At 44.0% G+C, this 13410-nt stretch overlaps 1 protein-coding gene and 1 long non-coding RNA gene across 6 annotated transcripts in view; one reads left to right on the forward strand and one right to left on the reverse strand.

The window, feature by feature from the left end:
* Nucleotides 1-10157, forward strand: part of TTC28 (tetratricopeptide repeat domain 28) — a 594505-nt gene extending 584348 nt beyond the window's left edge. For 2 of the 5 annotated variants that reach the window (XM_079943481.1, XM_079943482.1), the window contains exons 21-22: nt 2107-2214; nt 3429-10156. In XM_079943481.1, the coding sequence (XP_079799607.1) occupies nt 2107-2214; nt 3429-5056 (1736 nt within the window). In that variant the 3' untranslated portion in view covers nt 5057-10156. Of the gene's footprint in view, nt 1-2106; nt 2215-3428 lie in introns of all 5 variants that reach the window. The other 3 variants (XM_079943479.1, XM_079943480.1, XM_079943483.1) reach the window with 2 other exon arrangements.
* Nucleotides 8336-13410, reverse strand: part of LOC307197519 — a 47210-nt gene continuing 42135 nt past the window's right edge. Inside the window, exons 2-3 of the long non-coding RNA XR_013831435.1 lie at nt 11375-11458; nt 8336-8458 (exon numbers count right to left, since the gene is read on the reverse strand). This is a non-coding gene — a long non-coding RNA (uncharacterized lncRNA). The remainder of the gene's footprint in view (nt 8459-11374; nt 11459-13410) is intronic.

Genomic DNA, 13410 nt, shown 5'->3' on the forward strand with positions numbered 1-13410 from the left:
CCCTTGGTTTTTAACCTGATGGAGTGGGGCGTCTTTGGAGGTTGACATGGCCTGGATTCACTGGTACAGGGACCAGCCGTCAAACATGGCAGGGCAGATTCCTTTTTAAGGAACTTCTCTTCTGCTTGGGAGGCCTGGATATTCAGTATTGGGCCATCTTTGCTAGTCCATTTGTAGATGACCTTTCCCAGCCCAACTCAGCTTAGGGCAGGCTCCATTTGTTTTTGAAGGTAAAGGGGGAAAGCCACACAGCCCCGCAGGGGCTCCAAATCCCCTGTGAGTAGATGCTTTGATGTCCTTTATGATTTGTACTATTTGCTTGTTTTCTGTGGACTTAAAACATAGGCTTCTTGGTGTAAACATAGTAAATTTATATCTGAATAGGTAAGTCAGGAGCAGATGGAGCAAGGGTGAGAAAGATCAGGTCCACGCCCAGGTTGGGTCTCTTCACCTTTGTGATGGGCTGCAGGGTGAGGCAAGAACGAAGCCAAGCCAAAAGAAAAGCTCTTGTCCTCAAGCAGGGCCTCAGCCCCCCTTCGAGTGCAGGTGTGACAGAGCCAGCCCTCCTCCCCTGTGGACAGGCTGTTTCTGATGCCCCTTTGCCAGGTGTGTCACTGGCTCTCTCTGGTGTTGGGATCCTAGGTGACTTTTGTTGATGCTCCTCTACGTCTCTGTACTTTGCAAATCCCAGTGATACTCAAGGGGTGAGTTGGGTGTACATACTTCTGATTTTTAAGTCCTCTGGACTGAGACTGGGGAGAAGCGCCCCCTCCAGCCCTTGGCACCATCACACCCATCACAGAGCTGTGGTTTATTTAGACGACTCAGTTCTATTAGAGCAACCAGTTCAAATTACTTTGATAGAGTTTTCTAACTAAAAATGTTACATTTATATTATTAGATATTTGTTTTCAAAGTGCTGAGTTCCCTGAGACCTTCCTGTTGTTTTCAGGGACTGTTTATTTTTGAGTTCAGAGAGGAAAATGTCCCATAGCAACCCGAATGCTGAGTGGCTACTCTACTGAATCTAATTCCCAAAGGAATGATAGTGTCAGAACCAATATCAGAGTTACAAGAATAAAAAAGGCAGAGACAGATTTCTCCTTTGGCGGATGCTCTCCGTCATCCATCAAGTATCATCGGTCCCTATTGTGGGAAGACTGTGAGGTCAGAGGAGGGGAAGGGCCTGGGATCACAGGGCCTGTCCCCTGGCTGCCGGCACCGAGCATCTGCACTGTTTCAGGCAGAGCTCAGTGATCCGCTGAGGAGGTGAGTGAAGACGTTCCATGCTGAGGCTCCCAGGCCCTAACTCCTTGCTCGTGGCACCGCCTATGGACGCAGCACTGGCTGTGGTGTCTGTTTGGCTTCTTCCTCCTACATTCTTCCCTGGAGACGTGCTGGCTGCCTCTGTAATGGCCCCTGATGAGTCTAAGTGCTGTGGCAACAGCTCGTTAGGCAGCCTCCTGCTCAGGAGGCTCCTGCCCTTGGCTGTGCCAGCTCCGTGTCTCATTAGAACTGTTAGGCTCAGGAGCAGCCCCTTAGGCTCTGGCAGAGAGGAGCGGGTGCCTGCAGGGCAGTTCAGCCTACAGCAGATTCTGCAGCATCAGAGAGAGCTCATCTCAGAGCCCTTGTGGCAGACACTGACCACACATGGACACACTGTCCTTGCCCTTGAGAAGCTTCCACCTTCCCCTGCACTAGCTTTAAATATTGGACCTAATGCCGAACGGAGTGGCCATTGTCTGTCCTGGACAGTATTCTTTAAGTGGACTGTTCTTCTGCAAAAGAATGGAGACAAGTGTTAATGAGCCTTACTAATTCCCACCCTCTCCTCTGGAGAATGCAGTTCAGCGCTTACAAAGGGACAGAGGTCCACACACAGCAAGGGGGAGCCACGCTGAGCAGGTGTGATGGTCGCAGAGCTGGCCCCCATTGGTTCACGTGACTTGACGTTCACATGATTGACGTGCAGGTGGGGGGCCCAGGCGGGGCTTTCTGGGGGGTCTGCAGGGGTTCCCCTGGGACTGTATGAGAGGAGCCCTAATCCTTTTTAGGACATGGAATCTTCCCTAAGGAAGCAGGTGTTTATATTCTTTGTTTCTATAGGTTTTGATCTCTGTGAGGTTGGTCAGGAGGAAGTAATCCTGAAAACCGGGAAACAAGCCAATCGACGGACCATGCACTTTGCGCTCCAAGCCCTGCTCGCACTCTTCGGTAAGAGCTCCACGTGGCGCCACCCCAAGTGGCCCCCAGGAGCCATGGGCATGACCCTGATTATGGTTTGGGAAGAGGAAGAATTAAGTGAACGAACCTTTTTGTGTGTTACGGAATGTTCAAGTAAACAAACTCCCTGCTCTCGTGGAACTCAACTTACGATGAGCATATATGTAGTATATGTTAGATGAGGTGCCACCATGTGCTCTGCAGAGAACGTCCAGATTAAGGGACTAAGGAAGTGAGGGTGGCATCGCAGCAGAGATGATGAGGGAGCAGTGGTGCCCAGAGCCGGGCCTGCGAGGCACTTTTCAGACCCTGGGGCAAGCCTGCCTGCCATTCTCAAGAGGCCAAGTGAGGCTAAATGCTGGCTCGGATGGTGGCCAAGGCTTGAAGGCGACCAGCAGGGCCTGCTGATAAATGTGCTCAGAGAGAGAGGGCCAAAGGTGATATCCTGTTCTTTGGAACAGCTGCCAGAATGGGGCTGCCTTTGCTGAGACCTTGAAAGTGGCAGAAGGAATGGGAGGGGTCTGAGTTTCCTCTTGGACACCTTCATAGGCAGCTGGTTAGACGAGTCCAGTGTGGAGACATAAATGTGCACATAGGTCCGAGGGGAAGAGGACTGTGTCCTGTGGGCGCTCCTGGGGTCAGAGGTCACAGAGATAAGGAGGGGCCCGGGAAGGATCAGTCCATGAGGGCCAGGTGTGATTGACTGTGCAGAATACCAGATTTGGTGGCCACTGTTAACCTTTACATGAACTGGGGAGGACGAAAGCCTGACTGGAGTGGGTTAAGAGCAGCTGGGAGGAGAGGCCGTGCGGAGAGGAGGTTGCTGGGGTGTGGAGCGATGGGGCCGGAGCTGGAAGGGATGGCGCATGAGGGTTTAGGACAGGGGGCATCACAGATCGCCCCATTCAGAGCAGGAGGCTGCCATGGGGTCCCGTGAGATAGGGAGCAGAGTGGAGATGGGCACATGGCGGGGTCTGCAGCACACGGGGCTGTGGGCACTCTTGGGGTGTTTTTGTCCCCAGTGTAAGCTTTACTTTTTCCAACAGGACTGTGTGTTTCAGGCTCATAAGATGAATTCAAGTTGTGTATAAGTAACACTTGCATAATGCTTTACTAGCTTCTATGCATATAAAGATGCTTGTGAAAGAAAAATAAGAACCATACAGAATTCTAACTGTCCTCTGGGCGCCTATGTTTTGTCTTAGATTCCACTGAGCTGCCCAAGCGCCTCAGCCTTGACAGCTCGTCCTCCCTGGAGTCTCTGGCCTCAGCCCAGTCTGTCTCCAATGCTCTGCCCTTGGGCTACCAGCACCCTCCTTTCTCTCCCACCGGTGCAGAGAGCATAGCCTCAGATGCCATCTCTGTGTACAGTCTGAGCTCCATCGCCTCCTCAATGAGCTTTGTCTCCAAGCCTGAGGGTGGGTCAGAGGGCGGAGGTCCTCGAGGAAGGCAGGACTACGACCGGTCCAAGAACGCCTTCCCACAGCGATCCACCCTGCCTCGGAGCCAGCTGTCCCCCCCGACCCGCCCTGCAGACAGCAAAGACGAAGAAGAATACGAAGGGTTTTCCATCATCAGCACTGAGCCTTTGGCGGCCTACCAAGAAAACAGACAGACTCGCTTCTCACCAGATCACAAACAGTCCCGCGTCGGGACAGCTGGCGGTGTGAAAGTTTCAGTAAGCTCCAAGGGGAGCATAAGCACTCCAAACTCTCCAGTTAAAATGACTCTGATTCCCAGCCCAAACTCACCCTTCCAGAAGGTTGGAAAACTAGCAAGTTCAGATACGGGAGAATCAGACCAGTCTAGTACAGAAACAGATAGTACCGTGAAATCCCAAGAAGAGAGCAACCCAAAGCTCGATCCACAAGAGTTGGCCCAGAAGATTCTAGAGGAGACACAAAGCCATCTCATTGCGGTGGAACGTCTTCAGAGGGGTAGTGGTCAAGGTAAGGGCACTAATCCTGAAGATGGCATTTCCGTGCCCAACAGCGCTGCTGTCTTCAGAGCGTCAGAAACAAGTGCGTTCAGCAGGCCTGCCCTCTCCCACCAGAAGAGCCAGCCGTCGCCAGTTACTATCAAACCAAAGCCCCCAGCCAGAAGCTCTTCACTACCCAAGGTGAGTTCAGGATACAGCAGCCCCACCGCCTCAGAGGCGTCCATCAAAGACAGCCCGAGCCAGCACAGTGGCCGGCCGTCGCCCGGCTCTGACTCCCAGACCTCCCTGACCGACCAGCCTCTCTTTAAGCTGAAGTATCCCAGCTCTCCTTACAGTGCCCACATTTCCAAATCACCAAGGAACATGTCCCCGAGCTCAGGCCACCAGTCTCCTGCTGGAAGTGCACCGTCCCCAGCTCTCTCCTACTCCTCAGCTGGCTCCGCTCGCTCGAGTCCAGCTGACGCTCCCGACATAGACAAGCTGAAGATGGCAGCCATCGACGAGAAGGTGCAGGCTGTACACAACCTGAAGATGTTTTGGCAGAGCACACCCCAGCATTCCACGGGACCAATGAAAATATTCCGGGGGACCCCTGGAACGATGACTTCCAAGAGAGATGTCCTCAGTCTATTAAACTTGTCACCTCGGCACAGCAAGAAGGAGGAAGGAGCAGACAAGCTGGAACTTAAGGAGCTGTCTTTGCAGCAATGTGGGGAAACGCCCCCAAAAGCCCCTCCCAACGGACACTGGCATACGGAGACCACCTCGCTGAGCACGCTGCCGCTGCCCGCCGGCCCTCCTGCCGCAGTGCCCACGCGCCCTTTGAGACTTCCTTCTGGAAACGGCTACAAGTTTCTGTCCCCAGGAAGATTTTTTCCTTCCTCTAAATGCTAAAACATCTTTTATACCCACCAACACCGGCTTGGAGCACAGCGGCCCACAGCCCAGCTCTCCGCACTCACTTGGCCTGCTCCTGAACGTGGCCGCCCCAGCATGGGTGCTCTCGGGGCGCGGGCGCCACCACTCCCAGACGCCACACACACACACTGGTAGCCCCTCTGGGACTCTGGGCCAGATTCACCAAAAGCCAGGACTTCTGTGGGGTTGGTGCAGGAGGCTCATGGAATTTTCTACACATCACCAAATGTCTACCTTGGAACTCCCTGCTTCTCATCTTTGATGCGATTCTTCAACAGGATTTTTGTACAAAAATGGTCATGGTTCTGGGGTGGGGAGAGAAAGGGAGCACATATTTTGCTAAGAGGTATATATGCAGTACCTTTTATACATAGAAATACAAACAGCTTTTTTAAGGCTTTCAGGTGCTGGTTGGGGGTAGGGTATATAAAAATCTAAGTTGAGTTCTACATGAAAGTGTTATAGTAGCTAAAAAACAGGATACTGGTTTTAAAAATGCCAATGATTTATAATTAAATTGTAGCAGTTTGGTCTCATGATATTGTAACATCAGAGTAACAAGGCAATAATTCACTTCCTGAACTCTGCTCTTTGAGGGCTACAAATGTCCCTGGGGCCCCACTGTCAACCAAACTTGAATTTTCTTAAAAAAATTTATGTAACTCGTACCCAGGCATTTTAGAACTATGCAATTGTGATTTAAAAATGCAACTTTGTGCTTTTAAAACATTACTGACCTTTTTTGTACGTGGATAAACAACTTGGTTTTATTATCAACAGTACTTTGCATTTATAGCTATTATTTTTAAAAGCTCAAAAAGTTTTTTAAAATGTCAAATTTTGAATAGTCTTCAATAAGCAATTATCAAGTTTGGAGGGGGGAGTTTGAAATTATTCAGTTTCCTTATAAGCAAAAAAAAAAAAAAAAAAAACCAAAAAACAAACAAACAAAAAAACAAAAGAAAAATCCCATGGCTAACTAGATTTAACCAGAATCTAGCCTTCCAGCTCTTATTCCCTTTATTACCTGCTTAATTTTATTATCTTTTCCCAAAGCCAGGTTTCTAAAACCCCTTCTGTCTAAATCTGTCACCAGGTTCCCACAATCCCAGCACCTCACATCTGTGAGCTGCATTTGGACCCTCATCTTAGTGTGACCAGTGCCCCTTGCTCCTGTGGTCCGAAGGACAAATCCCCTCCCCCTCACACAGAAGACTTTAATGTCCACAGCCTCAGAAGCAGGGGGCCTTCTGCTGGGATATACATCTGAATTACTGCTGAACAGGGAAAGAGATATACCTAAAAGTGTTGTCATAGGAAAAAAAAAAAAGAGGGACTTTTCCTATAGCTATGTCAGTTCACTGATACTGTTGCCAGTTGGGACAAGACAAAAGAACAGTCTAGGTGGGGGTAACCATTAGCATATTTAAATAAAGAAAAGAAGTGCTGAAAATCATGTTAGTCCTAAGTTTAGTTAGAGAATTTACATAAGCCTCTTTTAGGTAATTCTAAAATTGAAATCCTACCATCCTCACTTTGAGGGCCCATCATACAACGGTGGGCAGCCTCTTGTCCCAGGACACGAGCCACACAGGGAGTGGACAGGAGGGGCCTGGCAGGAGGGACACTAACATCAAGACCTCCAGGGAGTTTTTAACCCTGGATAGGATCTCACTTTATAAACATACACTGACCAGTTAGTTGCCCTGTTCCTCACTGTATTCTGAAAAGAGGAAGAGATAATATTTATTCAATTTGTCTTACTCTCCTGAGCTATGTCATAGAAGCTTTTTGTGTTTAACCCAACAGCCATGTTGACAAAAGCAAAAGTATGTCCCATTCTAACCCTGATCCCAACACTGGAAGAAAAATACTTTATAAAGAAGCAAGCAACTATGAGGTTGTCTTTATGTCTTTTATAAATGGTAATAAAAACCAGTGTAGCAAATAAAAGCCAAGTTTATAGCACTGTGCATTTAGATAGAAAAATCAGGTCGTCAACAACAAGAAATAAACCTCAAAGTAAATTTCTGAATCCACATATAGATAGTTGGGCTGTTCCTTTCTCAGCAACTCTCAGCCTCTTTCCCAAGTGCCAAGTAGCCCTGGAGGAAAGGCCGGGTCTCTGCTCCATCCCTGAGGACGAGGGCACAACCCTGTAGGCCTCCCTCTAGCGCACATCCTCCACCACCCAGACGGCTTCCCCGTGGTTACCAAGCCAGCGAGGAGGACTCGTGGACCCTAACCTGGTTTTAGTCCTAAATACATTTGTTGTTGTAGGTTTCATGTTGAAAAGCCAAATGGAATATATGATTTTTTTTTGGTCCTAGATATAAGTTTCAAGGAAGAAAAGCAAAGATGATGAAATAATAGGACCAATCTAAAAATCACTGTAGAGTCGCCGCTTCTTTATGTTTACTGTCAGTCTTGGTGTTTTCTATACAAGTGAAATGGATGTAAAATCAAGGTGAATTTTTCAGGCTACCTTGAAAACAGTATGCACTTAAAAATTATGTGAGATTGTATAATTTGCAAATTCTTTGTACAGATCAGAGGTTGGCAAATGACCCACAGGCTAAATCTGGTCAGAGGCCCAGATTTTTACAGCCATGAGCTAGGAATGGATTTTACATTTTAAAATATTTATATAAATAAATACCTACATAATATTTTTGATTTTTACCTCTTGGTCCACAAAAACTAAGATATCTAGCCTTTTAAGAAAAAGTTTGCTGACTCCTGGTATAGATGACAGAAAACACAATTAGCATAATGTTTTGTTTCTACAATCTAGGGAAAGTGAGTGTCAGGCTGTGGATAAAACTGATAGGAATGCGTGGGAACCTGAGCCATGTGGATGGAAGCGAATGACCCCTGCATAGTCCTCGGCTCTTTGCCCCACTTGGAAGGAGTCGATGGGTGTGGGTGAAATTTACAAAAATATTTTTCCTCACTGTATGCAGACAGCATTGGATATTATTTCTTTTTCAGCTCAGGAAACTGGAACCCCTGCCCCTACTCTACTCCATCAGATGCAAATACACCAAATACAAGCAATAAAATCTCCCTCTCCTAGAAACCTTGGTATGACCACAAAGCAAGGTAGTCGAATCTGTCTTACTTCTCACCAGTGAACCATGCAACTACTTCAGTGATCTTTAACTAAGTCAATATACCAAGACGAAATTAGCTACTCAAGCTTACATTTTGATGCGTTTTGGTATTGGTGTGTAGTAAAATGAAGAAGTTCTCACCTCCATCCACTTGAAACGGTCCCTGGTCCACGCGCTGCTGCACACGCTGTCCTCGCTGTGCTTGTCTGTCCCGGTGAATCCCGGTAGGCGGTCACCTCGGCAAGTCCCCAGCTCAGTGCCTGTCCTGCCACCACCCCCACCACAAGGAGAACAGTCACTTCGTTAGTTTCAGTTCAGGCTGGAAAAAATGCCACACAATAATTTGGTTTGCATTTAGTAAGTAGGCAGAATGTGAAAAATGTATAATTTTCATCACATATTTTGTTGTTTTACCTAAAAGAACTGTCCATGTGCTTTGTGAACTGGGCCCTTGTCTGTGCCAGACCCTTCAAAGATGTTCCATGTAAGGACACACGTGGTCACATCTCCCTTCCTCAGACGCCTTCCCCACTTGGCACTCATGCCCCTTGTATGCAGTGTTAGCCATCTTTGGCCTATGTGGACTTTTTTTTTGTAAATTACAGTTTTCCAGATGGCATTAAACTTTTTATATTATGAAATTTACCCTGTAAAAAGAACTTCATATTTTTATTGAGATTGCTAAGGCACTTGGCCTTCCTTTGTGATTTCAGTGTCTATTAAAGCATGAGTTCCTTTGGTTTTAAGTACTGTATCTGAATCACTTTCTATGCATTTTCCACACTTCCTAGGTTTCTTTGCAGTACACAAAGTGGTCATGTGTCATTAATGAGCATGTATTTCTGTCTGGAGTTTATCCTTATAAACACACTGTAGCCTCACGTTTGCCAGGAGCAGAGCCAGAGAAAGCGCACAGCAGAGCGGACCTGCACGCAGCTCATCTGGCCCCGAGGCCTGGGTACCGGTTAGTGGTAGTGGTTTAGATGGCTAAATGCTTCTGATCTTCTGTGTTGCAGGACAGAAAATTCTATGGTTGCAGACAAACAGAGTTCATTACCACTAGATCCCTGTATCTAAAAGAAACTTCCAAAGGAAGTACAGCTGACCCTCAAACAACAAGGTTTTAAGTGCGCAGGTCCACGTATATGTGGAATTTTTTCAGTAGTAAATACTACAATATTAAACGATCCACTGTTGGCTGAATGTGCAGATGTGGAGCCACGGATATGGAGGAGCCGTGAGGAACCACATATAAGAAGCGCGGACTACGTGTTATATGCAGATTTTTTACTGTGCAAAGGTTTGGTGCCCCAGCCCAGACGTTGTTCAAAGGACAACTGTATTTCAGAAAGGAAAACAGTCCTACCTGTGAAAGTCTGAGATGCATGAAGAAATAATGAACACAGAATTAGGTGAATGTGAAAAAAAATCAAAACAAGTATTGATTATATAAAAAGAGTAATGTCTCATTTGGGTAGCAATAAAAAATTAAAACAAGGAAGTTAAAGTGTTATTTGTTTGGGAAGAGAAAAGTAGATTTTTAGACACAGTATGTTAAGTGTGCATAACCACACACAAAAAATAGAAATAGAGGATTATACCAAACTAATTAGTGGAGGAGAAATAAATTTTAAAAAACTTAGTTGACTTAAAAAAGAGGGAACAACAACAAAAACTTTTAAAAGGAGGAGAAAAGAAAGATGAAATAAATTTTAAAAATCAGTGATAATCAGTAATCATTAAAAATGTAAGTGAACTAAACTTAATTAAAAAGGAGCCTGACAGATGATGGCAACATGCCACATGTTCTTTAAAAAAAAAAATGCTGTTCGAAAAGAAAAAACCCAACTACCAAAGCACAAGGGCCCCAAATGACTGACAGTAAAGAATCAGTAAAATAGATGTTAAAGTAAAAGGCACTAATAAAACAAAGATGCTAATGTTTGCTAATGTTAAAAAAAAACTTAGTAGAAAGGCAAAATTCTAAATTTGTATGCAGCTAACACTATAGCCTTAAAATTCATAAAGTAAAAATTGGCAGAACTACAAGTTTGGAAAACTACACTACTATAATGGGAGATATTACTCTTTACTCTCAGTACCTGATGGGTTAATTAGACAAATATTTAGAAAGTATATATGGTGGGTTTAAACAATCAGCAAACAGGCTTATGACTTGGAGAGAACCTAGTTTCTGATAGTGAATCAACATTTTTCATAAGCACACACAAAATATTTCATGAAAAATAGACCATGTTCTGGCCTCTAGCAATCAATATCATTGCCACCAACCTAATGAGAATACAATTCAGTTAAGGCATCAATAACAAGAAGATAATCGAAAAGTTGCCAACCACTTAGATATTTTAAAATGCACTAAATAACATGAACCATAGAGGAATTCATAATAGAAATGAGAAAATATTATGTATCTAAACAGATAGATGCCTCCAGTGCCACCTTGGGAGTTTCTGGGGTTTACTTTTACTAATGACAGAGGTATTTCTTATTTGTTCTACTCAAGACCAGAAGTTTGCACAATAGACTACAAACAATCTCATTTTCACCTGATAAAGTAAAATATATATACTTATTTTTATTTCTGCTTACATGCCACTTTCAGGAAATATATAAATTATATAATAGCTTAAGAATAAAATTAACTTAAAATTTCATAAAAATTAGTGGGATGCAGTTAACGTGGCATTTTAAAGAAAAAAATTATAGTCCTAAATGTTTATTTTCAAGGTTAATTTTAAACATGTAACTGTTTAAGCCCCAACCAATGAGGAGGGATGCCATCCTAAATAGCCAGTGCTGTGGTACAAGTGCATAAAGAATGATGCCACTGAGCTAGGTGACTGATCCAAGAAGTTAGCAAAGGAATAACAAGAGAAACCCAAAGAGAAGGAAAAACCCAGAGAGAAAAGAAGGGAGGGAATAACAAGAGTCAGAAATTAATTTAAAAAAAGATAGTACAGGAGATCAAGAAGGGTAAAGTCTGCCAAAAAGAAAAAATACACCAATTCCTGGGAAGGCTGACTGTGTGCATGCATGCACACGTGTGTGTATTTGAGACAGAGCAAAGGAGAAACGGTTACAGCTAAAGATGCAGCAAAAATTAATAAGAAAATACTATGAATACATTTATGCCAATACACGTGAAAATGCGAAATAATACCTAGTATGTTTTAGGCATAGATATGTAGTTGAGGAATCCAAAAATGCAGGGAACGATGGACCTCAGATGCAGGAGTGGTGTCACCTTTGGGGAGGGAAGCAATGGAACTAGAATCAGGAGTGATAAGCAAGTGACTTCAACTGCAAAGAACTGTAGCATACATCTCCTTGTTCACACATACAAACTATTTCATAAGGAATTTAAGAATGAGTGAAAAATGTTATTAGCAACTATACAACAATAAATTAGATTATATAAACTTTTAGAAAAACTATTAAAAGCTCTAGTGCAAGAAGGAAAAGAAAACTTAAAAAAAAGAGCCCATAAAATTAAAATGGTAATCCTAACTCCTTGTCCTTTATCCAACTCTCCAAAATATACAGGCCCAGATGGTTTTACATGTACTTCACCAAACTTTCAGGGACCAGTGATACTCTGTATTTTCAAATTGTTTAAGAAAATATAAAAGATATTAAAATCACTCCATGATGGTATTCTTAATTCTAAGATCAATAGATAGTATAAGCAAAGGATAGGCCCGTTTCATTTATGAATCTAGACATAAAAATCCGAAATAAAATACTGGCCATTAAATCCTTGTGTTTTTAAAACTAGGAAAACATAGATTGAAAGCGGATCTATCTATTAGTCACTGGTGCTTATCTTTACTGATGAACACGCACATGGTATTCTTAAGGGCCAGAGCTCCGGCCCTAGGGAGCATCTATAAACACATTCATATAAGTAAAACCAATCAGCATGAAACTACAGAGCACATTACCACCCTGAGAACTGGAGTGCTGAATTCTACAGTTTACATTGTAATTAGACAAGAAGCAAATCTATTACACTCCTAGTATAAGAACAATGAAATATGTATGCAAATGTAAGGGAAATTCCAAGCAGTTCTATCATTTCTTAAGAAACAACGTGAGAACTATACTCTATTAATGTTAAAGTAGAAATTGACTTTAGTACAATAATCTGTAGCGTAGATCTAAGGACACAAGGTTAACACAGCACCATGCAAAGATTTTTTAGCACAATCGTGTGGTGTTTATTACCTTAGGAAATATAATTTATATTATCTGTTATTGTTCGAGAATTTGCATGTTCAGTTATGGAATACATGCTTTGTTAGATGCTTCCCTGAAGGAGAGACTGGCCCTTAGTGAAGATCTAGTTATGTGCTGGGGACCTTGACTGACAGCTAATATGAAAGACAGGTACTACCAAGACTGTTCTTAGCTACTGTGATGCTTTTTTTTTTTTTTTGCGGTATGCGGGCCTCTCACTGCCGTGGCCTCTCCCGCCGCGGAGCACAGGCTCCGGACGCGCAGGCCCAGCGGCCATGGCCCACGGGCCCAGCCGCTCTGCGGCACGTGGGATCCTCCCGGACCGGGGCACAAACCCGCGTCCCCTGCATCGGCAGGGGGACTCCCAACCACTGCGCCACCAGGGAAGCCCTGTGGTGCTTTTTAATATTAGTATTCTAATGCTTTATTTATAGTCACTTTGTTTTGTTGTTTTTAACCTCAGGATGTCTGGACAAAGACCACAGCTTGGTACCTTTTTCAATTTAAAGCCTTTCTTCAACTTTCCCAATCAGTATGCATGCTTAACAGCCTCTAATACTAAATAATGGCAAACAGGGAACTGACAGTCTAATGCTGCATCCACTCCAGCAAATAAGGCCGAAACATCTGGATCCAAATACATTAAAGGGACATGTTGGCATCGAGGAAACATTTTGCCTCCCAAATGAATTTGCATCCAATCTCAAGATATTTATTAGATTTGTAGCAATTGTGCATTTGGACTTAAGGGAACAAATGTTCTTAAATATATAAATATTCTCAATATATTTATATTAAATAAGAAGTTCTAAAATTCTAAAATAACTTTAAGTCCCAATAGTAGGGCTCAAAGTCTGCCCTTTTAGTTAATTCGGACAGGTAAATGAGTTTGAATTCTGATCTGTCTGGCAGCATTCTGCCAAAAGTCTGACCTTTTTTCCATATACAGAGCTTTCTTTT

This window comes from Stenella coeruleoalba (assembly GCF_951394435.1).
Source record: "Stenella coeruleoalba genome assembly, chromosome: 14".
Classification (NCBI taxonomy): domain Eukaryota; kingdom Metazoa; phylum Chordata; class Mammalia; order Artiodactyla; family Delphinidae; genus Stenella; species Stenella coeruleoalba.